Source organism: Mus pahari, chromosome 6 (genome assembly GCF_900095145.1).
Source record: "Mus pahari chromosome 6, PAHARI_EIJ_v1.1, whole genome shotgun sequence".
NCBI lineage: Eukaryota > Metazoa > Chordata > Mammalia > Rodentia > Muridae > Mus > Mus pahari.
This window is the reverse complement of record NC_034595.1, coordinates 74,104,094-74,123,302: the sequence shown is the minus strand read 5'-3', so window position 1 is coordinate 74,123,302 and position 19,209 is coordinate 74,104,094. Positions and strand designations below refer to the sequence as shown.

The 19,209-nt window shown below is 44.1% G+C and overlaps 1 protein-coding gene across 3 annotated transcripts in view; it reads right to left on the bottom strand.

Annotated features, from left to right (window-relative positions):
• The window catches only part of Trit1 (tRNA isopentenyltransferase 1), a 38,902-nt gene extending 26,023 nt beyond the window's left edge, over nucleotides 1-12,879 (bottom strand). For 2 of the 3 annotated variants that reach the window (XR_003844076.1, XM_021199807.2), the window contains exon 1: nucleotides 12,695-12,879. Coding sequence is in view for 2 of the 3 variants with exons in the window: in XM_021199807.2 (XP_021055466.1) it covers nucleotides 12,695-12,868 (174 nt within the window). In the remaining variant the exon portion in view is untranslated. The remainder of the gene's footprint in view (nucleotides 1-12,694) is intronic. The other variant, XM_029539892.1, reaches the window with a different exon arrangement.
• Nucleotides 12,880-19,209: the final 6,330 nt, after the last annotated feature.

The window sequence follows — 19,209 nt, the reverse complement described above, 5'->3', positions numbered from 1 at the left end:
ACACAAACACAGAACTGTACACACACAAACACAGAACTGTACACAACAAACACAGAACTGTACACACACAAACACAGAACTGCACACACACAAATACAGAATTATACACAACACAAACACAGAACTGTACACAACAAAAATACACTTGGATCAGGAAGATGGCTTGGTGGTAAAGGTGCTTGTAGCCAAATCTGAAAACCTGAGTTCGGTCTCTCAGGATGGAAGGATAGGACAACTCCCACAGCTTGTCCTCGGAATGGACACACCCAGGTGGAAAGCTGGATACTCCTGCTGTGAGATGCAAAGTGGAGACAGGAGAAGCTCACGGGCCAGCTTTCCCAGAAGACACTGCAGTTGGGCAGAAACAAAGTGTCTCAACAAGGAAGATGAAGGATGAGAAGTGACTCTAGAGAGTAGTTCTCTGACTTCATGACTACCATGGCACATGTATTCCCACACACACACTCCCCAAACACCACCCCATCTCCCACGCACACCCACACATAAATACAATTATCTACGAAATACAGGAACTATAGACTGTCACAGTAAATCCATTAATTATGTCAGCCATAACTAAAACAGGATGGGGCTGGGGACTGAATGTGGTGATGCACACCTGTAATAGCAGTATTTGGGGAAGCTGAGGCAGGAGGATGACAGTTCAAGACCAGCATATGCACTTGCAAGCATGCTTGCACTCTCTCACATACACTCTCAGATGTGAGCAAAAGATGTGACTAGAAATACAGCTGTACACAGCACTGCCGCTGGCAATTTTGGATCTCAAAGGAGTAATTACTGAGACTACTTTTCATGTGATAAGTTACACATACACACACACACACAAATATAAATATATATATATATATATATATATATATATATATATATATATATATATAAAATAAACAATGAGAAGGTGATTTCTGTTTGCTATTTTCCCCCTTCCCTCCTTCCCTTCCTCCCTTTCTAAAACCCAAGCTACCTCAAACTCTTGTAGTCAAGACTGGCTTAGAACGCCTATTCTTCTCTCTCCACCTCTAGAGAGGTGGGGTTACAGGCATGTGCCTAGAGCATTTGGTTTACTGTGGTCCTGGGGATGGAACCCAGAGCTTTGTGTTCATCCTAGACAAGCACTCTATCTGCTAATGCTACATCCTTAGCCAAAATGTTGTTTTTGGCTTTTTGCTTGTTTAGGGGTTTTTGTTATTGCATGTTTGGTGGTTGGTTTGGTTTTGGTTCTTTTCAATTTTTTTTATTATTAAAGAGTATGTGTGATGTGTGTTCATGAGTGTGGGCATCCATGTGTAGTCAGAGAAGACTACAGAGTGTCTATCTTGTTTCATCCAGCTCGTCCTAATATTTTACATTACCTTGATACGTTGAGAACTAGGAAAGTATCATAGGTGTGAGTCCGGGTCCTGATCTGTGGATGTGGAATTTACCCATTAATGTCACTTTTCAGTTCAGGATCCGGTTTAGGATTCTATATTGTATTTAATGATCATGTGTCCTTGGTCTCAAGGCGGGACAGTTTTCAGTTTTTCCTTATCTTCACATCCTTGACTCTTCTGAAGAGCACTGGCATAGAAGGACAAGAAGCCTAAGAGATCAACTTGGAAGTTTGATGTGGTCCCTGCTCATCCAATAGAAGATGGAAATGCTATGGGCAAAGGTTAAAGTTGATGGCAAAACTGGAAATCTCAGAAATAAAAAAAATCACAGTTGTTTCTGAGAAACGGTTCTAAAAGGCATCTGAAAACCCTTACCAAGAAATCCTTAAGAAGAGTCTTGCATCTGACTAGGAGATCATGACCTTCGTTACTTCCAGACCAGTGGAGATGACGCTGGTCAAAGTCTGAGGACCATTTATTTGTTCTTTAATAAAATGCAAGTATGCTACATAAACAAACCTAAAAACAGACTTCAGTTTATCAGGAAATCAAAATCATTGTACTCTAAAAAAAAAAAAAAATTCTAGGAAAAAGGAAATGTTTGATTCTTTTAACCATGCAGTACTGCAGAACCCAGGCTGGCTCCTCTGACCTGCTCTCCACTCAGCTGGCAGAGTCAGTCTCACTTCCCTGATGAAACCCCAAGCCTTCAGGGTGTGGCTTTTAAGGGCCTCCACAATGTGTTCCTAGGGTCTGTGTTTTTAGTTTCACCTCCTACGACTGTCCCTCAAGAATCCTTTGTGCCAGATGGTTGCCAGCCATTCCTGAAAGTATGAAAGGACATGTGCTTTTAAGGAGAGAGCAGACAACTCAAAAGCCTTCACCATGGTATCCTCTTTTTTAAAAATAACTTTTTGGGCTTTTTTATTCTATGTTATCAGTGTTTTGCATGCATGTATGTATGTGCATATGTGTGCTGGTGCACAAAGAGGTCAGAAGAGGGCATCGAAGCCTCTGGACCTGGAATTAGAGACTGTGGTGAGCCATCTCTGACACTCAAGTGTCACTGAAGCATCAGGGAGTACCTCAGCTCACCAGCCTGCGCCTCCAGCCCCCTCTGTGCTTGCCTGTGGCTTCCTATTTAGCTAGTAGTCACTTCTGCTTTCTCACATGGAGGGGTCTCCCTGCAGTAGCAAAAAGGGACCATATATGCAGAACCTACACAAAGTAAAACTATATTTAACATGGAAGGAAACCAAGTGAGCTAGAAACCACATCACACACACACACACACACACACACACACACACACACACACACACGCACACTACATGAGTCAAAAACATTTAAAATTTCCTACTTGGTCTCTTGTCATGGTCAATCATTTTAAAGATTGTGTCTACCAGCTGTGATAAAGAGCCTTTGGAGAGCCCTGTCTCTCTCCTGGTTAACACATCTTTGTGCCTTTTATCTAAGTCCTATGAAGCCACTATGAGGCAGCATCCCAGCTCTCCTTTCATATCCTTCCCCTGTGCCTCCCAGATCTCCCTTGAGCACCATCAGACAGACAGACAGTCCTTTAGTACAAAACACTGTTCCTAAATTATGTCCCAAAAGCAGACGAAAAGAACACAGAGTTCCACATCTATTAGCTGACACAGAGCCTGCTGACTAGTCAGTCTGCCAAAAGTCGTTTGCTCCTCTCCTATAGCTTTGAGAAAACACAGCAGGAACTGTACTCCTATGTCTGATATTGCTTCTCCCTAGGACTCGAAGAATTAAGGCATCAGAGATATTTCTCTCTACAAACCCAAACAGAATGCTTTTATCTCCTCCTAGCCTACACTTGGCAATCTCTCTTCTCAGGCAGGCAGGCAGTATACATGCTCAGCAACTGCCTTCATGTTTCACAGTCACTGAAGGTGGTGACTCTGCCTTGGATTTGCATGCCAGGATGACAACCCAGACTGAAAGGAAGACCTTCAGTATCATCTTCCCGCAGTGGATCAGACTCTGCAAATGAAGTCTGAAGATCCAGATCCAATTTCCAGGTGTGCAGGTGTCTTGCAGTATGATCTCTAGGCAGCTCTTTAATCTTTCTGTACCTCAGTCTTTCCATCCTGGAAAGCAGGGATTGTGTTACTACTGGCCTCCCCTTGAATTCTGACTCTCACTGCTGAATGAGAATATTTATGTTTCTATATATTGAGAAACAGTTGGGGTTTGGAAAAACCAGACTATCAGTATAAGAGGTCACTTCTGTCAGAGTCACACAGAAATGCATAAGAGAGCCCAGACGTAATCCCCAGGACAGTAAGTAATCCAGCCCTCAAAGAGCTGCTCTGATGCTAGATGCTCAGGTCATTGTTTATTAGGTTCCCAAGAGGAAAATCCCCACTTCAGACCTGTGTATGGTATTTCACCTCAGTGCTTAAATTTAATACTCACTTCTTTCCCTTCCTCCCTTCCTTTTTCTGCTGGGGTAGCCTCACACTCATGGGAATCCTCCTACCTCAGCTCAAGTGCAAGGATTGCAGGCATGAGCGGTGCCATTAAAAGATATTCAATGCTTATCAAAAAGTATTTCCTAGAAAAGTTAGTGCCTTGTAAAGGTTGCCATGGAATCACTGTGTCCTAGTTAGGGTTTCTACTGCAGTGATAAAGCACCATGACTAAAAAGCAACTTGGAGAGGCTAGGGTTTATTGCATCTTACAACTTTCATGTCAAGCTCTATCACTGAGGGAAGTCAAAACAGGAACTTAGAGGCAGGGACTGATGCAGAGGCCATGGAAGAATGTTGCTTACTAACTTGCTCCCCGTTGCTTGCTCAGCTTGCTTTCTTATACCACCTAAGACCTAGCCCTCAGATAGCACTGCCCACAGTGAGCTGGGCCCTCTCTCACAGATCAAGAAAATACATCTCAGGCTAATCTGGTGGGATTATTTTTATGAATAGAGGTTCACTCGTCCCAAATGATTCTAGCTTATGTCAAATTGACAAAAAATTACCTAGGATAGACCCTATAGTTAAGTTAGGACAAAGAGTAGCAGAAGAAGTACAACAGGCAAGATAACTGAAGTCAAAGGGCTGAGGCTCCAGCTCGGAACAGAGCTCTTGCCTTGTGTATACATGCTGAGCTCAATCCTTACCACCATCAAGAAAGGAAGGAACGAATGAACGAATGAAGGAAGGAAAAAAAGAAAACATCTAGCTAGATTTAGTGGCACAGTGATCTCACACTTCAGACACCCCACTATGAGTTCAAGGAAGAAAGATTAAGGGGATGAAGACAGTTTGGGTTGTGAGACCCTGTGGAAGGAAAGAGGATAGAAGGAAAGTTGACCTAAGACAGCGTGCGTGCGTGCGTGCGTGCGTGCGTGCGTGCGTGCGTGCGTGCGTGCGTGTGTGTGTGTGTGTGTGTGTGTGTGTAAGTAAAATTTATTTTTATTTATATGAGTACACTGTAGTTGACTTCAGACCCACACCAGAAGAGTGCATCAGATCTCATTACAGATGGTTGTGAGCCACCATGTGATTCCAAGGAATTGAACTCAGAACCTCTGGAAGAACAGTCAGTGCTCTTAACCGCTGAGCCATCTCTCCAGCCCAAAACAGAGTTTTACAAGGGATGGGGAAATGGTTCAGTGATTACAAGTGCTTGCTATGCGATCATGAGGACCTGAGTTCAGATCCCTGACACCCACACAAAGGCCAATGGAACAGAACACATCTATAACACATCTATAACACATCTATAAGGTGGGTGGGATGGATCAGGTAGGGTCAGTCTAGCAAATATCAGCAAGCTGCAGGTTCAGTGAAAACTGTCTTAAAAATAAAAGGGTCCAGAGATTTGGCTTGGTGGTTAAAAACATTTGGTGCTCTTACAGAGAACTTAAGTTTGTTTTCCAGCACCCACAAGGTGGCTCACAACTGTCTGCAACTCCAGTTCTAGGATCCCCTGCCCTCTTCTGACCTCTACAGGCACTGCATGCACATGGTTCACTTACATAAGCAGGTAAAATGCTTGCATATTGAAGGAAGGAAGGAAGGAAGGAAGGAAGGAAGGAAGGAAGGAAGGAAGGAAGGAAGGAAGCAGCTAGCTGGGAGGTGGCAGCACACACCTTTAGTCCCAGCACTGGGCAGGCAGAAGCATGAGGATCTCTGAGTTTACATAGCAAGTTCCAGAATAGCCGGGGCTGTTATATAAAGAAACCCTGTCTCAAAACAAACAAATCCTTACTATAATGATTAATAATTAAGTGGAAGGCACATGCTATTAATTCCAGCACCAGGAGACAAGAGGCAGGAGGATCTCTGTGAGTTTGAGGGTTAGGGTTAGTCTACAGAGTGAGTTCCACACCATGCACCCCCCACCCCACCCCCACCCAAATCTAACCTATGCATATGTGGAACACAATTTTACAGTTTTGTTGAGTTACTGGCATATTTCTGAATATAAACATCCAAAGAGCACCTCTGAATGGAGTATTAAAATGTAAACATGAAGGCTGGAGAGATGGCTCAGTGGTTAAGAGCACTGACTGCGTGTCCTGAGTTCAAATTCCAGCAACCATATGGTGGCTCACAACCATCCATAATGAGATCTGACACCCTCTTCTGGTATGTCTGAGGACAGCTACAGTGTACTTTATATATAATAATAAACAAATCTTAAAATGTAAACACAATAGTCACAGAGTCTAGCTAGTTGGGAGGCTGAGGTGAAGGATCGCTTGTGTCCATGAGTTTAAAATTAGCCTCGATAATACAACCAGACCCCATCTCAAAATATAAACCAATAAAAATAAATTAACACTCATCTTGGAAACTTGAAAAGCCCTTCTAATTACCACTCTCCATCATCTCCTTTTCATCTGTGGCTGTTAACAAGGAAGTCTCCAGTACTCTGGGTTCCTCACAAGGCTGAGCTCCTCTTCTGTCTCAATAAACATCCATCTTGAGTATCAACTTGATGCTAAATTCTATTTCTTAGCTATATCAAGTTTTAGCCTCTAACGACACGTCCGGTGGCCACTAGTCTGCTCAAAACTCCATCTGACACACCATGACACTATAAATCTCATTTTTGGTGACTTTTTAAAAACTATACTTATGGGGGAGGGGAGTTCACATATGCCACAGAATGTGTATGGAGGTCAGAGGACAAGTTTCAGAAGTCAGGTCCCTCCTACCACTATGCTGGTGCCAGGGATCAAACTCAGGCCCCCAAGCTTGGCGTCAGGCACTGTTACTACTGAACCATCTCAGTGGCCCTGTTCTTTTGTTCCCTGAGCCAGAATTTCATGTAGCCCTGGCCTCAAACTCACTGTATAGCTGGGAATGGCTTGATCTTCTGGTCCTTCTGCCTCTACTACTGCCCAGGTGTTATTGCAGTTGTATACTGCTTAACCAGGCTTCATCTTTTACATCTTAAAAGGTACATTTTAGGGCCGGGCGTGGTGGCGCACGCCTTTAATCCCAGCACTCGGGAGGCAGAGGCAGGCGGATTTCTGAGTTCAAGGCCAGCCTGGTCTACAAAGTGAGTTCCAGGACAGCCAGGGCTATACAGAGAAACCCTGTCTCGAAAAACAAAACAAAACAAAACAAAACCAAAAAAAAAAAAAAGGTACATTTTAGATCCTGATCACAATGTAGCATATTCCCATGAGAGATGAGTGGAATACAGCCTAAGAAACATTCTCTGTGACAGAATCCTACAGCTCTTGCCTCACCTAAAGAGGAAAATCACTAGACATATAAAGTAGAGAAATATGCTCAATAACAGATGTACAGATCTTTGGTGTATTTCCTGAACTTTTAAGTAATATCTATTTTATGCAACTTAGTGTGAAGATTTGAAAGGAGTATTACGGGACTCAAGACGGCACATCAGTCACGAGTGCTAACTGCTGCTGTAGCAGAAGATGAGCACTCAGCCCTCAGCACACACATGGCAGGCAGGCACCACCACCTAGAACTCCAGCGCTGGGGAATCTGAAGCCTTCTCTTGCTTCCTCGGGCATCCCCACACACGAAACATTCATACACACAATTATTACACATAAATTATTTTTTTTATTTACATAAAGCCTAGGAGCTGAAGCGATGGCTCAGTGGTGAAGAGCGCACTGGCTGCTGTTGCTGAGGACCTGGCCCGGATTCCCAGAACTTACTTGTTGGCTCATAACCAACTGTCACTCCAGTCCTAAGGGATTCAATACCCTCTTCTGTTCTCCACAAGCAGCAGACTGCAACTGGTGCAAACATGCATGCAGGCTAGTCCTAGCACTCAGGACAGAGAAGCAGGCAGATTTAGATAAGTCCGAGGCCAGCCTGGTCTATAAAGTGAGTTCTAAGACAGGCAGGGCTACACAGAAAAACTGTATCAAAAAACAAAACGACACAACTACCAAGATAATAATAATAAATACATACAGCCAAAACACTCATATACCCAAATCATCATCATCATCATAATTTAATTTTAAAAAAAGAGTATAAAGTTGCTAGGCAGTGGTGGCACACACCTTTAATCCCAGCACTTGAGAGGCAGAGGCAGATAGGTCTGAGTCTGAGTCCAACCTGGTCTACAGAGAGAGTTCCAGTACAGCCAGGGCTACACAGAGAAACACTATCTTGAAAAAAATAAAAATAAAAATAAAATAAGGAGCATAAAGCAAGGTGCGCTAGCACATACCCACAAGCCCAGCATTAGGGGAAGAAGGCAGGAAGATAGTTTCTTCAGTTATGTACTGAGTTTGAAAGCAGCCCTGGCCACTTGACATCTTGTCTTCAAAAAGACATTTTGTTTACATATTTAGAAAATATTTTCTGTTAAGTCACTGAAAAGTAGCACCTCCAGGGGTGTGATGTGGCTCAGAGGTGCCGAGCACTTCCCTCTATCAGAGGACCCAAGTTCAGTTCCCAGCACATGGTGGCTCACAGCCACTTATCATTCCAGTTCCAGGGGATCCAATTCCCTCTTCTGGCCTCTGCAAGGCACTGCATGCTCATGGCGTACATGCAAGCAACCATACATAAAATATACATATGTACATACATACATACTTACATAAAATAAAAATAAATCTTTCTTTTAAAAGTAGTATCTCCATTTGAGAAGCTGAAGCAGGCAAGACTGTGAGCTCAGAGCCAGCCTGGGCTACACAGCGAGGAGACTGTTTCAAAAAACAAAGTAATAACAATGAAAAGCTTCTCCTCCTTCCATTGGCTAAAAAATGAGCTCTAATTGTAGCAGTGCACAATGGTGAGCAAAGACAGAAATGAAGAACTGGGTGTACCTGTGTATTCAGGCAACAGGACATGGATATTTTATTGCATATTTGCACTCAAAAGTTAAAAAAAAAAAAATCAAAGATCAAAGATCTCCAATTGAGAGCAAAGGGAATGTTATAAACATCTAAAATTAAACACAATCTAAAATTAAACAAAGTTCAGAAAGTTCAAAAATCTTCTATGTTTTTCATATGTTTCTCCCCACAAGCGAGATTCCAGAAAACAGAGGCTGCAGAAACCAACAGCTCCCTGTGCCCCTCCGTGCCCCTCCTCTCGAGCCTGCCAGAGCCAGAGGGTTCTAAGAATTTTACTTTCCAGCTGGCAGCTGTGCCAGCCAATTCACTCCATAAACTAATGCAGTCCTCAAGCTTGGTCAGAGACGCTTGTTCTTGCAGTGGGAACCAGTCAATGAAGACATCTGTACCAACCCCCAAAGGCTCAGGGAACATAGAGGTGGGGGTGGAGCAGAAGGACAGTTAAGAGCTGAAGGATGGAGCTGAAGAGACATGACATGGTCCGGTGGTTAAGAGCACTGGCTGCTCTTTCAGAGGATCCAGGTTCAATTCCCAGCACCCACGTGGTGGCTCACAGCTATCTCTAACTTCAGTTCCAGGGGATCTGATTCCCTCTTCTTGCTTCCACAGTCACTGCATGCTTGTGGTGTGCAGATATACATGCAGGCAAAACATTCATACACATAAAAGTCAGATGGGAGGGAGGGAGGGAGGGAAGGAGGGAGGGAGGGAGAGAGAAACTGGAGTATGAAAACGAATGCTTTATGCTGTCTTCTGAACATGACATGGACATGAGTACCTGCACAAGATCAGTGCAGTAGAAATTCTGTTGCAGATGGAGGAGAAACTCCTGAGGCTTCTGGCTGCTGGGGCAGGGGAGTGGCTTGGGTTGTGGCCCCTCTAAGCTGCCCACCCTCACTCAGGCAGTGCTACTTGGACTCAAGTGGATGGGAATGTGGGAGGTCACTGCTGGAAGGACCAGATTCTGTCCTTCTCAAAACCAGACAAAATGGTGAGCTGCACCTAAGTAATGACAGCCAAGGTTATCCTCTGTCCTCTACCCACATGTGCACAAGTACATAGGTACCTGCTCATACACAAGCACACAAACACAAGATGTGCTATTTGGGGCTAAATTGTTGCACAACTGTCCTAGCATGCCCTAGGTTTGGTTCTTAGCACCAAGAAAAAAAAACAAAAAGAACCATTTTAATGAAATATTTTGTAAAATATGAAAGCTTTGCCACACTGTCAGCACTATACACGTCAAAGTGTCCTGATGTCCTGCTCAAGCAATGACAAAGAATACTAACTTAGCTTATAGACATAGCTATGCGGAAATAACCATTCCTGAGAATACAGTACACTATAGAGAACACCCGACCCTAGTTCCCAGAACCCATTCCATTACCGAAAAAGTTACATAGGTTACAATGATTTGCCAAGCGTAGTGACTCATGCCTACAATTCCAGCACTCCAGAGGCTGAGGCAGGTGGACTGCTACAAGTCTGAAGTCTGTCTGGGCTATACAGTAGGACCCTATCTCAAGAAACAAAACAACAAAACAAACAAGAAAGATTACTTCAAACGTGTGCTTGATACATGAGGAATGATGTATGAGAAAGGTCTGAGCAAAGAAATGGAGCAAGTGGAATATAAACTAGAGCAGGAGGAGCAACCCACGAGTCCTGGAATATAATCACCATCTCCAATACTCCTCAGATATCCACTAACAGACTTCCCCTTGTAGGCCCTGCAAGAGCTTCCAGATCTGGAGCTTGGCCTTTCTCCCAGGCCCCCAACTCTGAATCCTGCATCACACTTATCCTTTCTGCCAGAACATCTCCATAATGCTTCACCAGCCCAGAATTACAGCACTCGAGGACTGGCTGGGATGGACACAGTGCAGCAATACCTGACAAACGCCCTGGTCAATAGCTCTCCAACGTCTCGGGCAAGAGGCTATAATCACACCACACTGGAACTGTGTCCTTTGCTCCTCCCAACCAGTATGCATGCTACTCACCAATCAACGCTCCTAACACTCTGCTCTTATCCTGAATCCGAGACTTCCCTACTGAAGTCCCCTGACCGTCCTACATACACTCTTCACCATTCTAAGTCTTCCTTCATGTTCCTTACTATTATGTGCCTTTCCATTCTTGTTCTTCAAACCTTCGTTTTATTTTATTTAGGTTTTCTGAGACCAGGTCTCACTATATAGTCCTGGCTGGCCTGGAACTTCCTCTGTAGACCAGGTTGGCCTCCAGGTTATGGAATTCTCTTGCCTCAGCTTCCAAAAAGAGCGAAGATCACAGCATATGCCACTTTGTACAACTTCAAGCTCTTCTCTTTTAAAGTTCATACTGACCTATTTGTTTTTCAATTTGTATTTGTGTGTGTGTGTGTGTGTGTGTGTGTGTGTTTGTGTGTACATACAGACATGTATGTAGAGGCCAGAGAGGTCAGTGTCGGGGCCTCCCCAGCTAAGGCACTTCTTTAGAGACTTTCCATGACATTCACTGATCTCTCCCTTCTCAAGAATCCTATAACATGTAATAGGCTATCATGAAATCCAGCACTGGTAGTCTCTTCTGAACCTGCCCACCTGAAAAATGTTCTATAAATAGCTCTGTTCACTTATTAGCTCTGCCTTACACTATGTTTAGCCAGACTAACATTCCCCAATATAAGGAGTATGGTCTTATCTACACACACACACACACACACACACACACACACAGAGTCACCATAGTTTTCACTGTTACCATATTTTTTTAACACTTGTAGTAAGTTGTATTAAGTGTTTCACATATCATATTTCATTTAATGATCACAAGGTTGTTTTTGATATTCTTCCTATTTTACCAAAGGAACAAAGGTATCTTTGTTCATGTAGCATAAAGTTGGAGAAAAAAGATCAGGCTGACATTCAATTCAAGCTAAACTCTTTATCTCCCTAAGCTGGCACAAAGCAGGCTGCAAACAACTATTTGTCACATTACCTCACCTTTCAGTATATGCTGATGGTCTCATCATGGGAAAATAAATTATGAGGGTAGAAACCATGTCAGGGGCCTTATGAAGTAAAGTGGGATAAAGAACTAATTACCCTTTCAGGTTACTAACCATGAGTTCAGCGACTGGTTGTATATGTTCAACACCTTTGAACATGCCTAACAGCTGTTGTAATTCTTCTCACATTCACCCAAAATGTCACCTACTCTCTAGCACAAATGCTCCTACAGCCCTTCTGGGAGTCCTCTCTCAAAGAGGACAAAAGGATTAAAAAACAAAAACAAATAAACAAAAAAGCCCTCAAGTTCAGTCAATATTTACCATAATGTCTGACCTTCGAGCGGGCGGGCCTCCCTCTCTCCACTGTAACACTCCAATGTCTCGCTTATTAAATACTTCAGCCTTGTGATTGTGGAGCAAATGACATTTCCTCCACTTTACAAATAAAATATTCAAGTAAAGGGCCCTGTTGATCTGAAGTCACGAAGCCAATGGCTGCCTCAGACTGCTTTAGTGCCCAAGAAGACACTCACAGGTGGCATCTGGCTTACCTTGGGCTAGAATTAGAATTATGGCAAATTTTCAGAATAATTTACATTTACTGAAATTCACCGGATACCAACCTTAAGCGTTCCAATATCTCTCCTCCATTTATTTGCAATGTGCCACGCACAAGGTCGCTTCACCTCCCCAACCCCCAACATTTTTATCCATAAATGAAACTGTTGGTACGTACTATCTACGAAAGAGTAATGGCCTGAGAAGTTACTTAGAGATCACAGGACACAATGGACACTGTCTACCATTGGATGGGTACCTAGCAGGTGAGGGTTTCTTTCATCTGGATCCCCATACGCCTCGAGGTTCACCCACTACAGCCACGCGACAGGGTGTCCCCGAGTCCAGAGGCCCGCACGCGTCCTCCAGGGTTCCCAGGCCCCGGGGCCAAGCACGCTGCCATACCTGCATGGAGTCGGCGCTGACGATCTCGCCGCCGAGCCGCTGGCCTAACTGCAGAGCCAGGGTGGACTTGCCAGTCCCAGTAGCCCCGAGAATCACTACAAGTGGCAGTGTTCGCCGCAGTCCTCGGAATCCAGAGCTCACAGGAACCGCTCGTGCAGCAGCCGCGGCCGCCATCTTGAAGGCATCCGAGCATGCGCCGAAGCAGCTGTCCCCATGGCAACAGTCAGTGCGCCGGCGCGGATCTCCGGCTCAGCACGCGGGGCGGGGGCAAAGGAGGAGGAAACTGCGGGACAAAGGTACCAAGCTTAGGAGGCCCATGACGTAACTGCCTTCGACTAGCTGAGATTAACCCACCGACTTGCTTTTTCAAAGGAGAGATGGCAGCCCACCTAAAATATTTCTGTCTACATTGCGTCCAGGCACCCAATTCTTTTTCCTCATAGCATTAATTCAAGAATAAAACTGTATAACTGGCCTCTGGTTTATTGTCTGAGTTCTTCTACAGACTGTTAGTTTCACAAAGACAAGAGGCACATTCTGACTAGTTCATTGCTGAATCTCCTGTGTCTAGCACAGGCACCCAATAGTGATTAAATGGACAGAGAAACGACTTGCCTACTTAGCGTTGGATCTAATAAGTTCAGAGAGTATCTAATTCTCAGTCATTCTTCAAGATCAGATCTGTCCCATTCTCAGTCAAGAGCATGCCTCTAATGTTTGAATTCCACACTCATTAGACACAATCAGAAAGCAGGACAAAACTCTCCGTTGGCATAAAGCAGTCAAGAGATAGGCTAAAAGAAAAAAAAACAAAAAAACAAAAAACAAACAAAAAAAAACAAGCAAGTGAACAACAACCCAAAAATTAGAAGAGGAAGTAGAAGAAAAACAAAGGGTAAAGCAGATACAAGTGAGGGAAAGAAAAATCAGAATCAAGGATGACCAAATTTAAGATTCCACACACCACTTTTAGAAATGGCTTTAGGAGCTGGGCACTTGGGAGGCAGAGGCAGGTGGATTTCTTAGTTCAAGGCCAGCCTGGTCTACCAAGTGAGTTCCAGGACAGCCAGGTCTACACAGAGAAGCCCTGTCTCGAAAAACAAAACAACAACAACAACAAACAAACAACAACAACAACAACAAAAAGAAATGGCTTTAGGGATCCAGAGAGACAGCTTAACACGTAAAGTTGCCAGTTGCCAGATCTAATGACCCGAGTTCAATCTCCAGGATCCGCAAGTGGAAGGAGAGAGCTGATGCTGACCTCTGTACACACACACACACACACACACACACACACACACACACACACACACTGAAGTTTAAAATTAAGAAATAATGGTTATGGAACCCAGTGAACCTAGATTCAAATTCCAGCTCTCAGACTCATCAGCTGAGAGCTGATTAATTCTCATCAGAATTAATTCCATTAGCAGCATTTTTTTCTCTCTGTCTGAAGACTGAACCCAGGGCCCCCAGTGCTGAATACACACTCTAGCACTGAGCTGAGCATACCTCAGACCCTTACTTCACCTCTTAACCTCAGCAATTTTATCTTTCCATTCTTCCGAGGATTGCCATAAAGAAAAGGTGAAATAATGTCTGGAAAGTGCTTGCTTCAAATGCACTGGCACATAACAACCACCATTTGTCGAACAGTTTGTGTTATTATAATTGTACAATCCCATCTGCCTCCCTAAATAAGTAAAAGCAAAAGCCTAAGGGCAGAGAATCTTTCAATAACGTGTAAAGATACTTAAATACCCCTTCTGCTAACCTCTATTTAGTTGGGCAGTTTAAAGGGTCTGAGGATGCAGGTTTAGTGGTAGAGCATTTGCTTAGTAAGGGTGAGGCTCTGGGTTCAGTCAGCCCTTGGGATGGGGGCGGGGGCATAAGCGCTTTTTCTCTGAGACTGCTTCTGTCTAGCTCCTAGGTAAAGCCAGGAGTAGTCTGATATGTTTTGTAATGTCGTGGCATGATGCAGCGAGAGGAGGTGTCTCAGCATGAGGCCGCTGAGACCCGCACCCCCAGGTACCAGCCGCCCAATGGGTCTAGTAAGAAATGAAGTTTATCTGAGGGATGAGAAAGGAGGCAGAGAAAGAAAGGGGACAGAAAAGGACAGAGAGAGAGAGGAGGGAGAGAGAAGGGAAGAGCTTGGCTGGGAAAACGGGGGTGGGGTGGGGGTGGAGAGCAGAGAAAGAGAAAGGAGAGAGAGAGAGAGAGAGATTGAGAGAAGCCTGAACAGTCAGATAATAAGTGAGCCAGACTAGTACCTGGTTGTTGCTAGGTAACTGTTGGGCGGAGCCTAGGAGAAAAGCTAACATAGTCCCCAACACACCCAGAAATCCTGAGTATATCACTGGCCTACCTAGAATGACTACCATTATATTTTTCATCACTTCAATTTCCTTAGGCTAAATGGCCAGTCTCCCAGACTAAACCATGTAGCTACGAATATTATTTGGGAGAACTCCCATTCCTAGTCCTTGGTCCCTAAGCTCTCCTTCACTCAATCCAGGATATTTTGATGGAAAGCCTTGTTCTCTCTAATTTGTGGTAACCGCCTGGGGCTGAGTTTAAAATGGAGATGTGTGGCCACATATCCGGCAGACACTCTCACAAGATGGTTGTTAACTGTAGAGCCTTTGCCTGGAGACTTTCAGAGGGTATGGTTACCATGACAACCACCTGAAAGATGGCAGGCCGGAGGAATGATGTACACAAAGAGAAAGGGGAAGCTGATTTTATGATGACAGTCTGACGATGACAGACTATGTTCACTCACAGATAGGCTTGCACTGTCCAAGTCATGACCAGGTGACTGATACTAGAGAAAGAAACAGGCGGGAGGAATTTACCACCAAGAGACCAGAAGAGGAAGAGGCTCGTTACCAAGGCAACTGGAGAGAAAGGAATGGAAAAAATCGGGCTTCACCACAGCAGCAGAAAATTGCTTCTAGCCAAGCAACACAGGGCTGTTGCTATAGTAACAAGGAGAACAGGGATCCTGTAGACCATAGGGAGAATTATCACTGAAATGCTGAGCAGCAAAGACTCCTAAATCAGAATGGAGCCTGTGGTCCAAAACAAATGAGGAGAAGGAAGAAAAAACATCCCGCCATTTCCATTCATCGCATTTCTACTGGTCCTACCGAAAGAAAATAAGGGCATCTTAAACCGTCCCTCTCCTTGATTTGTAGTTCTACTACAGTGGTCTTCTGAACTCTGAATTATACTAAAAACAGTTCCTGAAAGATATCCTGTAATTCAAAATTCTAACCAGAGGAATTGTGTTGAAGGGAAAACTAGGGAATGGAAGCATATGACCAGGAGATGATAAGTACTTCTGAAATAACAACAACAACAGAAAGCCTTCTGACAGGAGCACTGCAAGGTAATGAGGAAATAAAAAGGAAACATTGGGGAGTCGGGAGAGCTGTTTGTACTCACTCCCATGTATTGAGCTTGACCTCTCTCTTTCATGAAACCAGGTGGGAAGAAGCTCACCCTATTCTGAAAAGATGCTCAAGAGAAAAGAATATGTATGTCACTTAAAGTGTATGTCCACAGCCCAGGAAGAAGGCTGTTGCAGAAGCTCACCTCTAACATACTTCATGCATCATGCTCAGACTATTGCAAACAAAGAAATCCTGGAGGGTTTTTGTTTGTTCTTTTGTTTGTGTGGTGCTGGAGCAAAAACTCAGGGCGGGAGGGGGGGGTCCATGTTTTCTAGGAAGGCACTCTACTGCCAAACAAAACCCTCTGCCAAGAAATCCTGTTTTTGTTTGTTTATTTCTGAAGCAGAGTCTCCCTATTTAGCCCAGGATGGTCCTGAATTCAACATCTTCCTAGCAGCACTGTCTCCTAAACACTGGCATTATTAGAAGCATGGACACCAAGATAGGCTTTCAGGCATTTTAGTTTTAAATTAGGGGTGGCAGATGACTTTAGTCCCAGCATTCAGAAGCCTGAGACAGGAGGATTATCACTAGTTTGAGGCCAGCCTGAACTACATCGCAGGTCTGCATAGAAAGACATGATCTGAGCGCCCATCCCCATCTTTCCCCTGAAGAGGAAATCGTGGTTTTCAAAGCAAAAATACCAAGTTAGGTTGAATTTGGAAGAGTGCATTAAGAGTACATGGATGAACTAGACCCTAGGAACAGCCAGCATACGGAGAAGGCAGTGACTCCCTCTTATCCTTCCGAAGTCCCAAGGAGAACCACCTGGTTTTCACAATGTGTGTGTTTCCCTGGGAGAAAGCATCTAAACCTGGCTCTCTGTGTACCTTTCTCACCATCTTTAAAAAACAATGAATAGTACACGGGATGGGGTGGCAGAAGTGGCAGAAAGAAGGAAAATGGGGTGTAGAAAGAAAATGATAATCTCCGAGTGCTCATTACATTATCTCCAGGGCATTTTGTTGTTGTTGTTGTTGTTGTTGTTGTTATTTGTTTGTTTGGTTTTTTTTCGAGACAGGGTTTGTAGTGGCTATTCCTGGTTGTCTATATTTGAAATGAACTTGACTATATTTGAAATGAACTACAATCCAGAATTGGAAGGCTCACCAGTGAACCTAATCTGGAGACTGGGAGATAGAAGTTTCTGATCTGGATCTTGGTATGGAGATCTTGAGACACAGTGGTGATTGAATCCAGAAGATTAAGACAGGAAGATCTCCGAGTCCAAGGTCATCTGGGATTAAAGGTGTGGTGNCACACACCTTTAATCTGGGCTACACCTTCTGCTGGGGACCATATAAGGACATTGGAAGAAGGGAGTCTAGCTCTCGCTCTTTCTCCTTCTTGCTGTGTGGGACTCAGCAACTGCTAGATCCTTGGACTTCATCCACAGCTACTACTGAACCATTGTTGGGATTTGGACTGCAGACTGTAAGTCATCAATAAATTCCTTTACTATATAGAGCATATCCATAAGTTCTGTGACTCTAGAGAACCCTGACTAATATAGGGTTTCTCTACTGCTTGTGGACGTTGTACATCGTGGTGCGGAGCCTAGTGCGCACCACGATGTACAACGTCCACAAGCAGGAGACTAGAGATTGATATAAGGTGTCTTTCTTAGTTACCCTCAAATTTTTTTTTTTTTTTTTTGGAAACATAGTCTCTCACTGAACCTGAGGCTTACCAGTTTGGCTAGACTAGCTGGCCATGAACCCCAGGAATCCTTCTGTCTTTGGTGAGATTACAGGCGCATGCCACCATGCCCAGCCTTTTATGTGGCTGCTGGGAACCTTAACTGAGGTCCTTATGTTTGCACAGCAAACACCTTCCTGACCAAGCCATCTCCCTAGCTCCCAAATAATCTATTTATTTTTTACTTGTGTGTGTGTGTGTGTGTGTGTGTGTGTGTGTGTGTGTGTGTGTGTGTGTGTTTGTGGTGTGGGAGATATAAGAAGGCAAAAGATGAAGCCATTAGAGTAGAGGGCTCATCTAAAGCAGATCATGTAGAAGACAGACATTTCAGATGAATTCTGGAAGATACTGTGGTGTTCAGAGCAGAAAAATGAGCAGGCCATGGGAAGCCTGAATTTTTGGTCTTCAAGGTGAGAAAGCAGGCTCAAAAGCAAACACACTGGGCATTGTGGCACATGCCTGTAATGTCAGCATTTGGAAGGTAGAGTCAGGCAGCTCTGTGAGTTTGATGCCAGCCTGGTCTATAGGGTAAGTTCAGGCTAGTTAGGAATACATAGGAGACTGTCTTAGGGTTTTCCTGCTATGAACAGACATCATGACCAAAGCAATCTTATAATGACAACATTCAAATGGGGCTGGCTTATAGGTTCAGAGGTTCAGTCCATTATTATCAAGGTGGGAACAGGGCAGCATCCAGGCAGGCATGATGCAGGAGGAGCTGAGAGTTCTACATCTTCATCTGAAGGCCATTAGGATAAGAGTAGCTCCCATGTGGTTAGGAGGAGGGTCTCGTTGCCCAGCCCCACAGTGACACACTTCCTTCAGCAAGGCCATACCCACTCCCACAAGGCCACACTTCCTAATAGCACCATTCCCTGAGCCAAGCATATTCAAACCACCAGAGAACACTCAAAGGGGGTGGGGGTGGGGCTTTAGCTTTTTAGTACAATCTAAGATACCCTTCAGCCTAATTCAGTCTTACATATCCCAAAGAAAAAGCATTTCCTGTGGGGAATATTTTATAATCAACTTACTGCCTAAATTTACATTTAATTTCTAAAGCTCCCATAACAAATTACCATAAACTGGGTGGCTTAAAATGAGAGAAATTAATTTTCTTATGGTTCTAGAGGCCAAAAACCTAAAGTCAAGCTGTCCAAAGGCTCTGCCCCTGTCTTCTCTATGGGGAAGGATATATAGTTTGCCTCCTTTTGCTTTAGGTACTTGCCAGCAACCCTCATGTTCCGTTCCTTGGTTTATTGCTATATAACCCCAGTCTCTTTCACATGGGCTGTGTCCCCTCTTTGTATCTGTCTGAATTGCCTTCTCCTTAAGGCAGAAGTGAAGCAGAATCATTTC